Here is a 13,419-nt window from a genome sequence, read left to right as displayed (position 1 = left end):
TTGTTCCTTGGGAGCAGAGCCCGACCCCCCCTGGCTCCAACCTCCTCTCAGGGGGTTGCAGAGAGCCACAAGGTCTCCCCTCAGCCTCCTTTTCTTAAGGCTAAAAGTCAACAGGACACAGGACTTGGGAGCACACTGGGAACAATGCAATCCCTTTCAGATTTCAAACAAGAGGGCTTCAAGACCCTGAAAAAAAAAAAAAAAACACATCTACAGTGGTTGGGGACTGAAGCTACAGCCCAATGGGACCTGCAGAACTTGACCTAAACCCCAAAAGACAGTGGTGGAAGCAGAAGGAAGAATTCAATCCCACTGGACAGGGAGTTAAATGCAAAACAAAGACCTTGCCAGAGCCTCAAGAAGGTCCCATCTGAGATGGTGCAGCCTGATCCTTACCAAGCTGCCCTGCATGGCCAGCTCCTGCTTCAGCAGAATCTCCTTCAGGGTCTCCTAGAAGGAAAACCAGAGAAGTGACCAAGTGATCTTGGAGAGAAAACCACCTGAGAAGCAGCATGGAACTGGCTGAGAGAGCCCATGCCAGCCACGTGTCAGCTCCCTCTGGATTTGCTCCCAGGTTTGCACCAGCAGAGCTCTGATCCTTGGAATCCTTTTGCCTTTGATCAGCTCCCAAGAGCTCCTGGTGTGTCCTGGGGCAGTGCCTGAGGAGTCACCCTGAGCCACCTGGTTGGTTTTCACTGAGGTTCTCCAGGACATGGACAAGTTTCAAGGATTCACTGTTTAAAAGGTATTTCCAGAGAGGTGTGGGTGCAGAAATCTCCTTGGGATTCAGTGCCAGTTGGACACTTGGGAAGTTACCTGGGCACCAAAGCTCAAGAGCTCCTCTTTGGGCTGCTCTTCTCCACTCCCCACATCTCAACAAAACTGAAAGGGGCTGAAAAGCCAATTTGTTGCCCATCTTCTGTTGGAAGAAACTCCCTGGCTGTCTCTCTGCTTCCCAGGGAGATCAGACCAGGAAACAGAGCAGGGATCTCACCCCCTTCCTGTGTTATGGATCAGATCATTCCAAACTCATTCTTTGGGTTCCCAGGAATTCCCAGAGCTGTTTCACCTGTGCAAGTGCACTCAGGATATCTAAAATATTATGATCATTTTCTTTAAATTATGTTTACATTTAAACAAGTTTTGGAATTGTGGAAAAAAAAGGTTGTGCCACCAGCAGCCCCCTGTAAAGATGCAGGTAGGGTTGGAGGGGGTTTCCTCAACACAACATTTTTGAAGGCTGAATTTTATCAGGAAAATTAAGGACTCCTGTGCATGCAGTGGAAAGGATTCCCAGCTGGCAGGGAGGTTGTGACCACCTGCATGCCTGCACCCTGCAGCACACTCAAGGTAAGTGTCATTAAATAGCAATCAAACCCCTGGCAAACTGATCTCTTTTAAATTCAGCAAGTGCCAGCTTGGCTGGGGGGTGGTAATTCATTAAACTACTGCATTGCCCTCTGGTTTTTAAGGTTCAAGGTTTTTTTTTTTAAGGTTTTAAGCTCTAAATATTCATGACCCTGAGCCCACCTCCCTTCTCCCTTCCCCCTTCTCTCCATACCTCTTGGTCATGTCTGTCCCTGATGAGTGGCTCCGTGGAGATCTGTTTCATCCTGGCAGCAAAACGCAGAGAAGACAACTGCAAAACATGGTTGGGAAGTGACTGGAAAGAGAGCTTGGCAAGGACATCATTTTCCTAAGCTGTTTCTACTTAGTCCTGTCAGCTCCCAGCAGACAGAAACACAAAAGCAATGTAACTGCAGGGAGCAGTGCAGGATTTCTCATCCCAGGAGCACATTTGCCATCAGCCAGCTTCAGATGATGGCTTTGGCTTTCCTTTTCTGCCTCTGGACAGCCCCTGGTGTGCCCCCCAGAAACACCTCCTCCCAGTTCTGCTCCCAATATCATCCCCTGAAAACTCCAAATCCCACAGCAGTGTCCTTGGAGCTGAATTCCTGCACTGGGGGGATCTGCAGAGTGAGCCCTGGCAGCCTGGAACCCTCCTCACAGCAGCTGTTGGCTCAGGGGGTGATAAAACCAACTCTGCTTGAAGACAACTGCATTAAAAGCTTATTTTTTTTTTTTAGCTTTATTAATAAGGAGCAAAGTGTTCCCCTTCCCTGAGCTGTGCTGAAGCTGACCCAGTCCACCCAGTGAGGCTGGCACCAATTTCAGGGTTCCACAGGTGGAAGATTATCCCTGATTCCTGATCCAGCAGAAATTGGTGCAATTCCAGCCCCTGGGTGTGTGAGGAACCCACCAAGCACAACCCTAGAGCTGACCCAGCCCCACTCAGTGTATTTGGATTTCAGCTGCTCTGCTCCAAGCTCTCGTTTCTCCTCTGGGCCAGTGACCACTCCTGTTTGGCTCACAGAGCTGGCTGGGGAGGGCAAACTCTTTTCTGAGCCTTGGAGAGAAGCTGAGCTCAATTTCTCTGCTGAATTGGGCAGGAGGTTTCTCTGGGCCTCCTGCCAGCACCCTCCAGAGACTCTTCTTTAAGCCCAGCTGTGCCCAGCTGCAAGAGGAGCAGGAACCAGACCTAAATAATGCAGAAATGCACTTGCAGGAACCAGACCTGAACAATGCAGAAATGGACTTACAGTCTCTTCCATGTGCTCAGCTTCCCCACAGACATTTGCCACTAGGACAGTATTGCAGTTTCCACCTGGGGAAAAAAAAATAAAGTTCATTAAAAACAAAATACAAATCACAAACAAATAATATCATTTGGGTTTTTTTTTGTTTGGTTGGTTTGGGTTTTCCTTTTAAGTTGTTGTTTCCTTTTCTGGAATGTATTGTATTATGTGCTGGCTGAAAGAGAAAAAAAGAAGCAGCAAAGAACCCAGCCAGTTTGGAAGTGTCCTCTGAGGGTCCCCTGGGGGCAGAGTGACACAGAATGATGGAAAAATAAAAGTCAAACGTGTTCCTCAGGTGGCAGTGGGGAGGAAGAAAATGGCAACAAAAACTGGGAAAGCCTGAAACTAGGAAAACAGGACCAGAGGATTTTAAAAGCCTGGAGTCTAAATCTACCAGCAGGAACATGGGGATGTTGGAGCCAGTGCAGAGGAGGCCCTGGAGCTGCTGGGAGGGCTGGAGCAGCTCTGCTCTGGAGCCAGGCTGAGAGAGTTGGGGGTGTTGAGGCTGGAGAAGAGAAGGATCCCATGGGGAGACCTTAGAGCACCTTCCAGTGCCTGAAGGGGCTCCAGGAAAGCTGGGGAGGGACTTGGGACAAGGGCCTGGAGGGATGGGAGCCTGCGAGGGGGAAGGGTTTGGAGCTGGGAGAGGGGAGATGGAGAGGAGATCTTGGGCAGGGAGGGAGGGAGAAATTGTTTGGGGTGAGGGTGCTGAGCCCCTGGGTGCCCAGGTTGCCCAAGGAAGCTGTGGCTGCCCCATCCCTGGCAGTGTTGAAGGTTGGATGGGGCTTGGAGCCCCCTGGGCTGGGGGAGGGGTCCCTGACCATGGCAGGGGGGGCACTGGGTGGGCTTTAAGGGCCCTTCCAACCCAAAGCAATCTGGGATTAGATGATTCCAAGGGAAGGAGAGAAGCAGAGATGTCTCCAGCCTGCATTCCCACAGGAGAACCTTTCCTGTGGGTTTATGCCACGCCACAGCTTTGGGTTTCTCATCTGTAGCAGGAGCATCTGCAAAGGGTTGGGTTTGGGTTTGGGTTTGAGTTGTTTTTTTTTTTTATGTATTCTACGAATCTGTGAATTTGTCCTGGCTCAGTGTGGGCCTCATACTGTCTCCTGCTGTTTTATTTGATGAGGAAAACCAGACATGCTTTGAACAACAAATGAGTTCCATGTGTTTCTATGTCCTGGCCTCAGGACGTGGTGTGTTCCCTGAAACTGTTTTCTAGGAATTCCTTGGGGCTGCTGTAACCAACTGCTCTTACCTAGAGAGTCCTTGAGGATGTGGGTGAGCTTGCTCTGCCTGAAGGGGATGTGATCCCTCTTGGGATCAGCCAAGGCAATGATGATTTGCTCCAGGAAGGACAGAGATCTGTTGATGTATGAGGCTTCCTTCAGAACCTGCCCTTCAGACTGCAAAGAACAGAAAAAAGCAGAAAGCTGCCCCAGTGTGTGGCTCTGGCTGAGCCTTACAGAGGGTACAGCTGGGAGGAGGTAACTCAGACCCAACCAATTCACCATCTGCAGCTTCCTTCACCTGGAATCCCTTCCAGAGACCTCATTTTATCCCTATGAGTCTACCAGGACCACTGCCTTTCCTTCCCAAAGGGTAAATTATGGATTGGTTCCTTCCCAAAAGGTAAATTCTGGATTGCTTCCTTCCCAAAAGGTAAATTCTGGATTGCTGCCATGCTTCCTTCCCAAAGGGTAAATTCTGGATTGCTTCCAGGGCTGCTGTGGTTTCTCTTCTGATCAGTACCAAATGTCCCATGGGAGCTGAGGAGCTTCCAGCTGTTGGCTCCTCATGCTCTAAGAAAGCTTCAAGAGTTTGCCCACTGTGACCAGAAACCTGGGAGGAGCACCTGGAATCCTGGGGTCAGGTCTGGGGTCCTCAGGAGCAGAAGGAGATTGAGGGTCTGGAGAGTGTGCAGAGAAGGGAATGGAGGTGGGGAAGGGTCTGGAGCACAAGGAGAAGGTCTGGAGAGCATGGAGGAGGGGCTGGAGAAGATGGAGAAGGGTCTGGAGAAGTTGTGAGGAGCAGCTGAGGGCCCTGGGGGTGTTGATCCTGGAGCAGAGGAGGCTGAGGGGAGACCTTCTGGCTCTCTGCAACCCCCTGAGAGGAGGTTGGAGCCAGGGGGGGTCGGGCTCTGCTCCCAAGGAACAAGGGATGGGACAAGAGGAACTTTGGGCACAACTCAAGTGGTGCCAGGGGAGGTTTAGGTTGGAGCTGGGGAAGAATTTCTCCCTGGAAAGGGTTGTCAGGGCCTGGCCCAGGCTGCCCAGGGCAGGGCTGGAGTCCCCATCATCCCTGGAGGGGTTTCAGAGAAAGCCCTGGGGATGTGGGGATGAGGGACATGGGCTGGGGGGGATGGGGAAGGGTTGGACTCCAGGATCTTAAAGATCTCCATTCCAAACAATTCCATGATTCCATGACCAAAAATGGGGGATTTGCACCATCACTCAGGGAATGAAGTAGAAATTCAGAGGATCTCTGAGAAGTGCCTCAAATTAACCAAGCCTGGGTCAGACTGGAAGGCAGATCCCAGAAATCCCAGGACATGAAGGGCTGGAAGGAAGCTCAGGAGATGGTGCAGCCCAAGCCCTGCCAGAGCAGGGTCAGCTCCAGGCAGGATGGGAGGCTCAGCCATGGAGACTGAGGAACCAGAGACATCTGAGCACCCTCTGATGGGTTCCTGTGGCTCACAGCTTGTCCTGTTTACCATGAGCTGAATTCTTTTGGGGGGGAAAACCCAGAATTTCACCTCCACCATGCTGAGTACTGGATTCTCAACCCTGGCCTGAAATATTTCTCCCATTACTTACCCCAGTCTTGCTCAGTCTCTCTGAGCCTGCCAGGTCTATTAAGTTGATTTTAGAATGAATGCACCCAACATCTGAGAAACCTCTGAAATGAGACTGGGGAGGTGGGAAGAGTGGAAGAGATGTAGTGAGCAGCAGATTAGATGGAACACAGTAAAAAAAGACAAACCCATGAAGGTCCTGAGGTATTTGAGTCCCTGCAGACACTGCTGGAGCTCTTACCTCCAGGTAAATGGTAAAGATGCAGTGGGACCTGGAGGAGTTCTTGTTCAGGATGTGCTCTCCCATCACTCTGTTGGTCTCCCCCTGCAAGGGAAGGTTCAGGCAAGGGTTAAACTGCATGGGGTGCAGAGAGGGAAATTAGAAACCCCAAAGTTAATTAAGCAGGGGTCCAACCCTCACTCTGCTGGAACCCCCAGGGCTTGGTTGGAGGATCCAGAGCAGGAGCTCAGAGGTTCTGCCTCACTTTCCAACCCAACCCATGTCAGGGGGTGTGGGTGAGGGTCACTCTTGACCATAATAATAGTTTTACCACATCCTCTGTGTTTCCACTTTTGAGGCTCAGCTCATCCAAGTGTGGAGGGAGAACTTTCTACAGAGGCAACACCTCCCTGGCTGGCTCAGTTTCTTCATGATTTAAAAAACAAAAAACAACCTAAATGTGCTCCCCAAGCTTCAAATATCACAGAAAAGCCCCAGAGCTGTGCTCCCCACCTGGGAGGGAATTCCCCACTTAGAGGAAAAGAAAGGCACCTGGAAAATGATGTGGTAAATGCTTGGGAGGAGGGCAAGGCTGGGAGGATGGGCCAGGGGGAGTCAGGCTCTGTTCCCAAGGAACAAGTGACATGGGGTGGTGGTGGCCTTGGCTTAAACAGTTGGTTTGGATGAGCTGAAAAAGGGCCTTTTCCAACCCAAAGGATTGTACCTGCAGCACAGAAACCTCACAGCACAGTACCTCACAGCTCAGCAGCTCTGAGAGCACAGGGAGCACAAACCCAAGAGCAGGGGTGAAGATCTCCAGGTAAATCCTATCAACCCCAGAGATGAAAAACCCTAGGGGTGTGGGCAGCCCCCCCAGAGCCCCCCCAGAACCTGCTGCTTCCTCTGAACCATGGGCAGAACTCAGCCCTGGGCCTGGGTGGAATCCCAAGCATGAGTTCCTGGCACCAGATCTGCAGTTCAGCTGCAGGATCATCCTTCTCCTCTTGAAAAAAAGAAACTGGAAGTTCCTCCAAACCCCAGAGCCTCGTGGGGACACTGTCATTCCAAAGGCAACTGCAGGATTTTAAGGACACCAGATGGGTCCTGGTAGGAGTATGCTTCCTGCAAACACAACCAGCTATTTAGTCATGTTTTCCAGGAACTAAAGCACCCACAAGAAAAAGGAAGATGCTGACCTAATTAAACAAACTCCTCTCACAAAGCCAACCCAATGGTGTGAACATTCCTGCTTGTAAAATCTGACCTGTGCCCCCACCACCCCAAGCTGCCTGCCAAAGGTGACACTGCTGGGACTCCTCTTGGAGCACTCACTGAGCTGGGATGTGTTCTGCAGGCAGGAATTCCAATGTGGGTCAGCTGGTGGGTCTAAAAGGATCCCAAATATTCTATATTTTGCACTAAGTCACTCCCCAACCCCCTTAGGGGATAACCAGGGTAAGAAAACCAAATTTTAGGGCTGCCTGAGAGGTTGGGCTGCTGAAGGGGCTGGTGAGGTGGTTGGTATTTCAGGGAAGTTTTCTGAAATGAAGGTATTTTCTGTGCCTGCCCTCACTGCTTTGGTGCTGCCTGCAATCTCCAGTGCTCCTGAGTTCTGTGGCTTCACCCCAAAATGTGTCCTCTGTCACTTGGCTTGATAAGAAATACTCCAGAATTGCTCTGGTGTACCCTAAAACCAGGTTTTTTTCCAGAGAGATCTCCCAGAGTCTCTGTGCAAGGGGCATTTTGATGTAAGGAAAAAGTTCTTGATGTGAGGAACAAGTTCTGTCCCAGGAGGGTGATGGAAAAATGGCCCAGGCTGCCCAGGGAGGGGGTTGAGGCCTCATCCCTGGAGATGTTCAAGGTGAGGCTTGAGGAGGCTCTGAGCACCCTGATCTGGGTGAGGGTGTCCCTGATACTGCAGGGCTGGGACTGGGGGACCTTGGGAGGTCCCTTCCAACCCAAATGATTCAATAATTCTATGATTTTAAATTCTCCAAGGGATGGAGCAGCTCCTGTGCCACAGTTTCCAGCATCAAGACCCACCTCCCACACACACTGTCACCTTCTTGCTTGTCCATCTGGGGACAGCTGATATTCAGTTGTGCAGCCTGGAGAAGAGAAGGTTCCAGGAAGACCTAAAAGTGACCTTTCTGTACCTGAAGGGGCTACAGGAAGGCTGAGAGGGGCTGTGTGCAAGGGCCTGGAGGGATGGGATGGGGGGAATGGTTTGAAATTAGAGAAGGTTTAGATTGGATGTTGGGAAAAAGTTCTTTCCCATGAATGGAAAAATGGCCCAGGCTGCCCAGGGAGGGGGTTGAGGCCTCATCCCTGGAGATGTTCAAGGTGAGGCTTGAGGAGGCTCTGAGCACCCTGATCTGGGTGAGGGTGTCCCTGATACTGCAGGGCTGGGACTGGGGGACCTTGGGAGGTCCCTTCCAACCCAAACCATTCTCTGATCCCATGATCCCAGAAGAGGAAAACCAAAGTGGTTTTGTAGGAAGGGAGTGAGCCATGGGAAGATGCTTAGGAGGTCCCTTCCAACCCAAATTATTCTCTGATTCCATAACTTTCCTAAGAAAAACATGAACTCCAAAGCATTCCCCATTCTTCTCCTCACAATAAACACAACAAAGAGGGCAGGACCCCTCCCCACCCACCCTGTCCACCCAGCTCCTGCTCTTCTGCCACCTCCCTCAGCTCAGCCAACAAACCCAGCAATCAGCTGAAGCTTCAGGTTTGGGTTTGTTTTTTTTTTTTCTTGCCTCAAAGAAGAGACTGAGAGCATCTTCCTCGTGGGTGACTGAGTGGACAGACAGTCCCCTGACATAAACACCCTGTGGGCAATCCACCACAGCCAGCTGTGTCTCAGAGCTGCCAGGGCTGCTGGGGGAGCACAGGAGGTCAGACAAGGTCTCGTTGTAGATCTCCAGGTAGGACACTCGGATGCTTAGGAAGGGCTCCAAGGATTGGGTGTTGGCTTTGAAGACCTGAAACAAAGGCCAAGTGTTTGTCAGTGGTGCTGCTGATGCACAGACCCCATTTTTTCAGCTATTTCTGGCTTCCCAGGGGTGCTATTTATAACTTTCTGAGCAGTGCATGAGGCTGCCCAGAGCTGGGTTTGTGCTGCAGTTCCCTGACTCAGGGCTGAGTCAGCAGCTCCAGTGGGATTGCTCCAACCACCCCTTGGGAATAAAAACTCTGCTTAGGTTTGGGAAGCAGCAAGGACCTGCTGTGAGCTGGCAGAATTAAACAGGTAAAACCTCTGCAAACAACAAGGACTCCAAAATTCCTCCCAGCTGTCTTTGGAGGAGTCCTGTGGTACCCCACAGGGTGCCTGTTGGAGGGTTTTGTGGGAATGGGGAACCAGTGCCTGAAAATCAGCCCTGATCCCTCAGAGCAGAGGTGAATGTGTCAGGATGTGTCCGTGCAGCCACAGGACCTTGGTCCTGTAAAACATTTGTAATTGAGACCATCCCAGTGCTCTGAACACCAGGACATGGAGCAGTAAAACCAAGGGAGAACCAGGTTGGAGAGGATCCTTCATCCCAGATTAACCAGGGGGGGAAAGGAATGCTGGGGATAAGCAGAGAAGCACAGGATTATGGAATGGTTTGGGTTGGAAGGGCCCTTAAATCCCCCCCAGTGCCCCCCCTGCCATGGTCAGGGACCCCTCCCCCAGCCCAGGGGGCTCCAAACCCCATCCAACCTTCAACACTGCCAGGGATGGGGCAGCCACAGCTTCCTTGGGCAACCTGGGCACCCAGGGGCTCAGCACCCTCACCCCAAACAATTTCTCCCTCCCTCCCTGCCCAAGATCTCCTCTCCATCTCCCCTCTCCCAGCTCCAAACCCTTCCCCCTCGCAGGCTCCCATCCCTCCAGGCCCTTGTCCCAAGTCCCTCCCCAGCTTTCCTGGAGCCCCTTCAGGCACTGGAAGGTGCTCTAAGGTCTCCCCATGGGATCCTTCTCTTCTCCAGCCTCAACACCCCCAACTCTCTCAGCCTGGCTCCAGAGCAGAGCTGCTCCAGCCCTCCCAGCAGCTCCAGGGCCTCCTCTGCACTGGCTCCAACAGCTCCGTGTCCTTCTGCTGATGGGGACCCCAGAGCTGGACCCAGCTTTACCCCAGGGGGGTCTCCCCAGAGGGCACCAGAGGGGGACAATCCCCTCCCTGGCCCTGCTGCTCACACAGCTCAGCACAGGGGGGGTTTGATGGCTCCTGGGGAGCTTCTCCCCCCCAGCACCCCCAAGTCCTTCTCCTCAGGGATGCTCTCCATCCAGTCTCCACCCAGCCTGGATTTGTGCCTGGGGCTGTCCATAAAACACATGCACACTGCTCACACAGTGCCAGGAGCTGACACAAGAGGTGCTTTGGTTCCTCCCTGCAGCCTCTCTGCCCCCCCAGCTCCAGTACCTGCTGCAGAGCCCGGGGTATGAGCCCTCGGTGCTCGTAGTCCGTAGTTGCTCCTGTCATGGTGTGGGTTTTCCCAGCCCCTGTCTGCCCATAGCACATGATGGTCCCTAGAAAAGAGTCAAAACCAGAAGTATCCCCTCAAAAAATGCTTTGGGTAGGAAGGGAGCCTAAAGCTCACCCAGTTCCATCCCCCAGCATGGTCAGGGACACCTCCCCCAGCCCAGGTTCCACTCAACCTCTGCCTCTCTCAAAGGGATTTCTCCCCCAGGTCAAACCTTCCATTTTCAACAAAATAATAATTTTTAAAAACCAGCAATAAGTTACCACTGTAGCCAGATAAAGCTTCAGACACCAATCTCTCAGCCACAGTCTGGTAGGTCAGCTCCTGGGAGCTGTGGTGCAGGACTCCATCCACCTGGAAGGACCAATCAGTGCGCTGGTTGTTCACCACTCCTCTCCTGGCATCTTTTTTCAGGCATATATCTATGCTCTGGAACCCAAAAAATAAAGAAAAAATAGAGAGGGGAAGTTGCCAGGAAGAGTTTCAGCACTGATTGTCTGGAAAAAAAAACCCAAACCAGACTGAAGAACAGGAAATGAGGAGCAATGCTGGTGCAGGGGGTATTTTCTGGTAACAGATGTGCTAAAAAAGAACCCAAAGTGGTTGAGTTCATCTCTGCACCTTTCTGCCCAGCTCTGTGTCCCAGGGAAATGATTCCTGCAGCAAGAGAAGGTGAAGGATGGAATTTGCATTAGGGGGGACACAAACAGCAAACCCCCCAGGGAGACCTCTGGGGATGGATTTGTGGTTCCTCAGGGATCAGTCCCAGCCCTGTGAGGAGAACATGGAGCAGGACCCCAGAGATCAACACACACCCAAATGTCACCCCAAATTCAGGAGTGGGAGAATCAACCACACATGGTTTGGGTTGGAAGGGACCTTAAAGATCACCCAGTGCCCCCCCTGCCATGGTCAGGGACCCCTCCCCCAGCCCAGGGGGCTCCAAGCCCCATCCAACCTTCAACACTGCCAGGGATGGGGCAGCCACAGCTTCCTTGGGCAACCTGGGCACCCAGGGGCTCAGCACCCTCACAGGGAAGAATTTCCTCCTAATCTCTCAACTCAATCTCCTCTCTTCCACTTTGAAACTCTTCCCCCTCATCCTGTCACTCCAGGCCCTTGTAAATTGTCCCTCCTCAGCTTTTCTGTGGGCTCTTCAGGTACTGGAAGACTGCTCTAAGGTCTCCCCAGAGCCTCAGGTTTTTATCTAACACAGATGCTGAGGCCAATGTCTCCCCACCCTCAAATTCAAGAATTCCTTCCCCATCTCCATCCTCAATCTCCCCTTTCTCTCCAAGTTTTAACCCATTTCCCTTCTCCTCTCCCTACCCCCCCGTGTCCAAAGCCCTCCCTCAGCTTTCTTGGAGCCCCTTCAGATATTGGAAGGTTGCTCTGAGCTCACCTGGGAGCCTCCTCTTCTCCAGGCTGAACAACCCCAAGCCCTCAGCCTGGCTTCCCAGGGAGCTGCTCAGCCCTCTGAGCATTTCAGTGGCTCTGCTCTGGACACCTTCCAGGAGCTCTGTGTCCTTCTGCTCTTGGGGACTCCAGACCTGGGCACAGGACTCAGTTCCAGGGGTAAAACCAAAACCAATTCCCAAACTTTCCCCACTCCCAGCTTTTCCTCTCTACCTTCTTGTCTGGCCCAAACTTGATCAGCTCTTGAGCAAACTCAGCCGTGGGTTTGATCCTCACAAAGGTTTGGATTTGCCTCTCTGCTGCATCCATTTTACCTGGAGAAGAGGGGGGAGGTGAGAAAAAGAAAGGGAAATGATCAACATTGCAGACCCTGAAATAAATTTTGTCATTTGTCAGGAAAGGGGGAGCTGGAGTAGTTCAGTTTAAACACAAAGTGTGGGACAACACTGAGTTTTTTTCTCTTTGCCTCATGAAGCAGATGATGGTGGGGGTCTGAGATGGATTTGTTTTTTTTTTATCATTTTCTGGGTGTGAAGGTTTGCAGGGGGGGCAGTTCCTCCAGATCTGTGCTGCCAGCTCCTGAGCTGCTCACAGCATGCTCTGGATCCAACTTTATTTTCATCTGATTTTCCAAAATGTTTCATAGTTTCTAACAGACACCAAACTTAAAATTTTATGGAAAAAAACCCCACAGGTCTGACAACTAATATGTGATAAAAAATCTGGTGTTGCTCTTCTGGTCAAAGATCCTGCAAGGCTGAAGGATCTGCTGATCAAAATCCATGGGAGAAGGAGCCACAGGATCCATGCAGCTGCTTCCAAAAGAGAAGGGAATGGAGGTGGGGAAGGGTCTGGAGCACAAGGAGAAGGTCTGGAGAGCATGGAGGAGGGGCTGGAGAAGATGGAGAAGGGTCTGGAGAAGTTGTGAGGAGCAGCTGAGGGCCCTGGGGGTGTTGATCCTGGAGCAGAGGAGGCTGAGGGGAGACCTTCTGGCTCTCTGCAACCCCCTGAGAGGAGGTTGGAGCCAGGGGGGGTCGGGCTCTGCTCCCAAGGAACAAGGGATGGGACAAGAGGAACTTTGGGCACAACTCAAGTGGTGCCAGGGGAGGTTTAGGTTGGAGCTGGGGAAGAATTTCTCCCTGGAAAGGGTTGTCAGGGCCTGGCCCAGGCTGCCCAGGGCAGGGCTGGAGTCCCCATCATCCCTGGAGGGGTTTCAGAGAAAGCCCTGGGGATGTGGGGATGAGGGACATGGGTGGGTTTGTGGTTGGACTCCAGGATCCTGAAGGTTTTCCCCAAGCAAAGGAATTCTGTGCCTGTACAAACCCTCCCTAAGGATCAGGGACAATTTTTGGATCTCTGGAAGATGCAGCTCCCATTTTTCCCTCAGCTGTTCCCTGCAGTCTGTGCTCAGCACTTGGCTGACACCCAGCAAGGACTCCAGCCCAAACCTTCTCTATTTTTGTGCCTTCCTCTCATTTCTGGTCCCTCCCTCACCTCATCTCCTCTGACTCTTCTTAAAATAAACTTTATTTTATGAGACTTCATTCAACCCCCCTGGGATGGTTCCCTGGGGATTGCACCCAGGGCACCTTCTCCTTGAGCACCACATCCATGCCAACACAACCCCTGCTGCAGGATACAGAGAAATGATACAAAATGAGATTAATTAAAAAATAAAAAAATTAAAAATGGAGTTTTCAAGTTGGGAACAGCCTGGTAATGCCCCTCGGGTGATTAGGGGTATGTCAGAGGACACAGAAATCCAACCCAGGCTGGAAGGGTTTGTGCTTGATTTGGAATCCTGGGATTCTTGTGGTTGGAGAAGCCCCTCAAAGTGTTTGAGTTCAGCTCTTAAATTAATCCCTGGCAAGGGGCAGCAAGGA

At 51.8% G+C, this 13,419-nt stretch overlaps 1 protein-coding gene across 1 annotated transcript in view; it reads right to left on the bottom strand.

Moving 5' to 3' along the window:
* The window catches only part of KIF9 (kinesin family member 9), a 32,020-nt gene that overhangs the window by 16,577 nt on the left and 2,024 nt on the right, over positions 1–13,419 (bottom strand). Inside the window, exons 2-11 of the mRNA XM_071734516.1 lie at positions 11,750–11,850; positions 10,384–10,549; positions 10,060–10,166; positions 8,413–8,637; positions 5,672–5,755; positions 5,453–5,545; positions 3,895–4,042; positions 2,601–2,665; positions 1,562–1,639; positions 397–450 (exon numbers count right to left, since the gene is read on the bottom strand). Coding sequence (XP_071590617.1) covers positions 397–450; positions 1,562–1,639; positions 2,601–2,665; positions 3,895–4,042; positions 5,453–5,545; positions 5,672–5,755; positions 8,413–8,637; positions 10,060–10,166; positions 10,384–10,549; positions 11,750–11,845 — 1,116 coding nt within the window. The 5' untranslated portion in view covers positions 11,846–11,850. The remainder of the gene's footprint in view (positions 1–396; positions 451–1,561; positions 1,640–2,600; positions 2,666–3,894; positions 4,043–5,452; positions 5,546–5,671; positions 5,756–8,412; positions 8,638–10,059; positions 10,167–10,383; positions 10,550–11,749; positions 11,851–13,419) is intronic.

This window comes from Heliangelus exortis, chromosome 2 (assembly GCF_036169615.1).
Source record: "Heliangelus exortis chromosome 2, bHelExo1.hap1, whole genome shotgun sequence".
Classification (NCBI taxonomy): Eukaryota; Metazoa; Chordata; class Aves; order Apodiformes; family Trochilidae; genus Heliangelus; species Heliangelus exortis.
The sequence above is the reverse complement of the archived record's forward strand: the minus strand, read 5'-3'. Positions and strand labels throughout refer to the sequence as shown.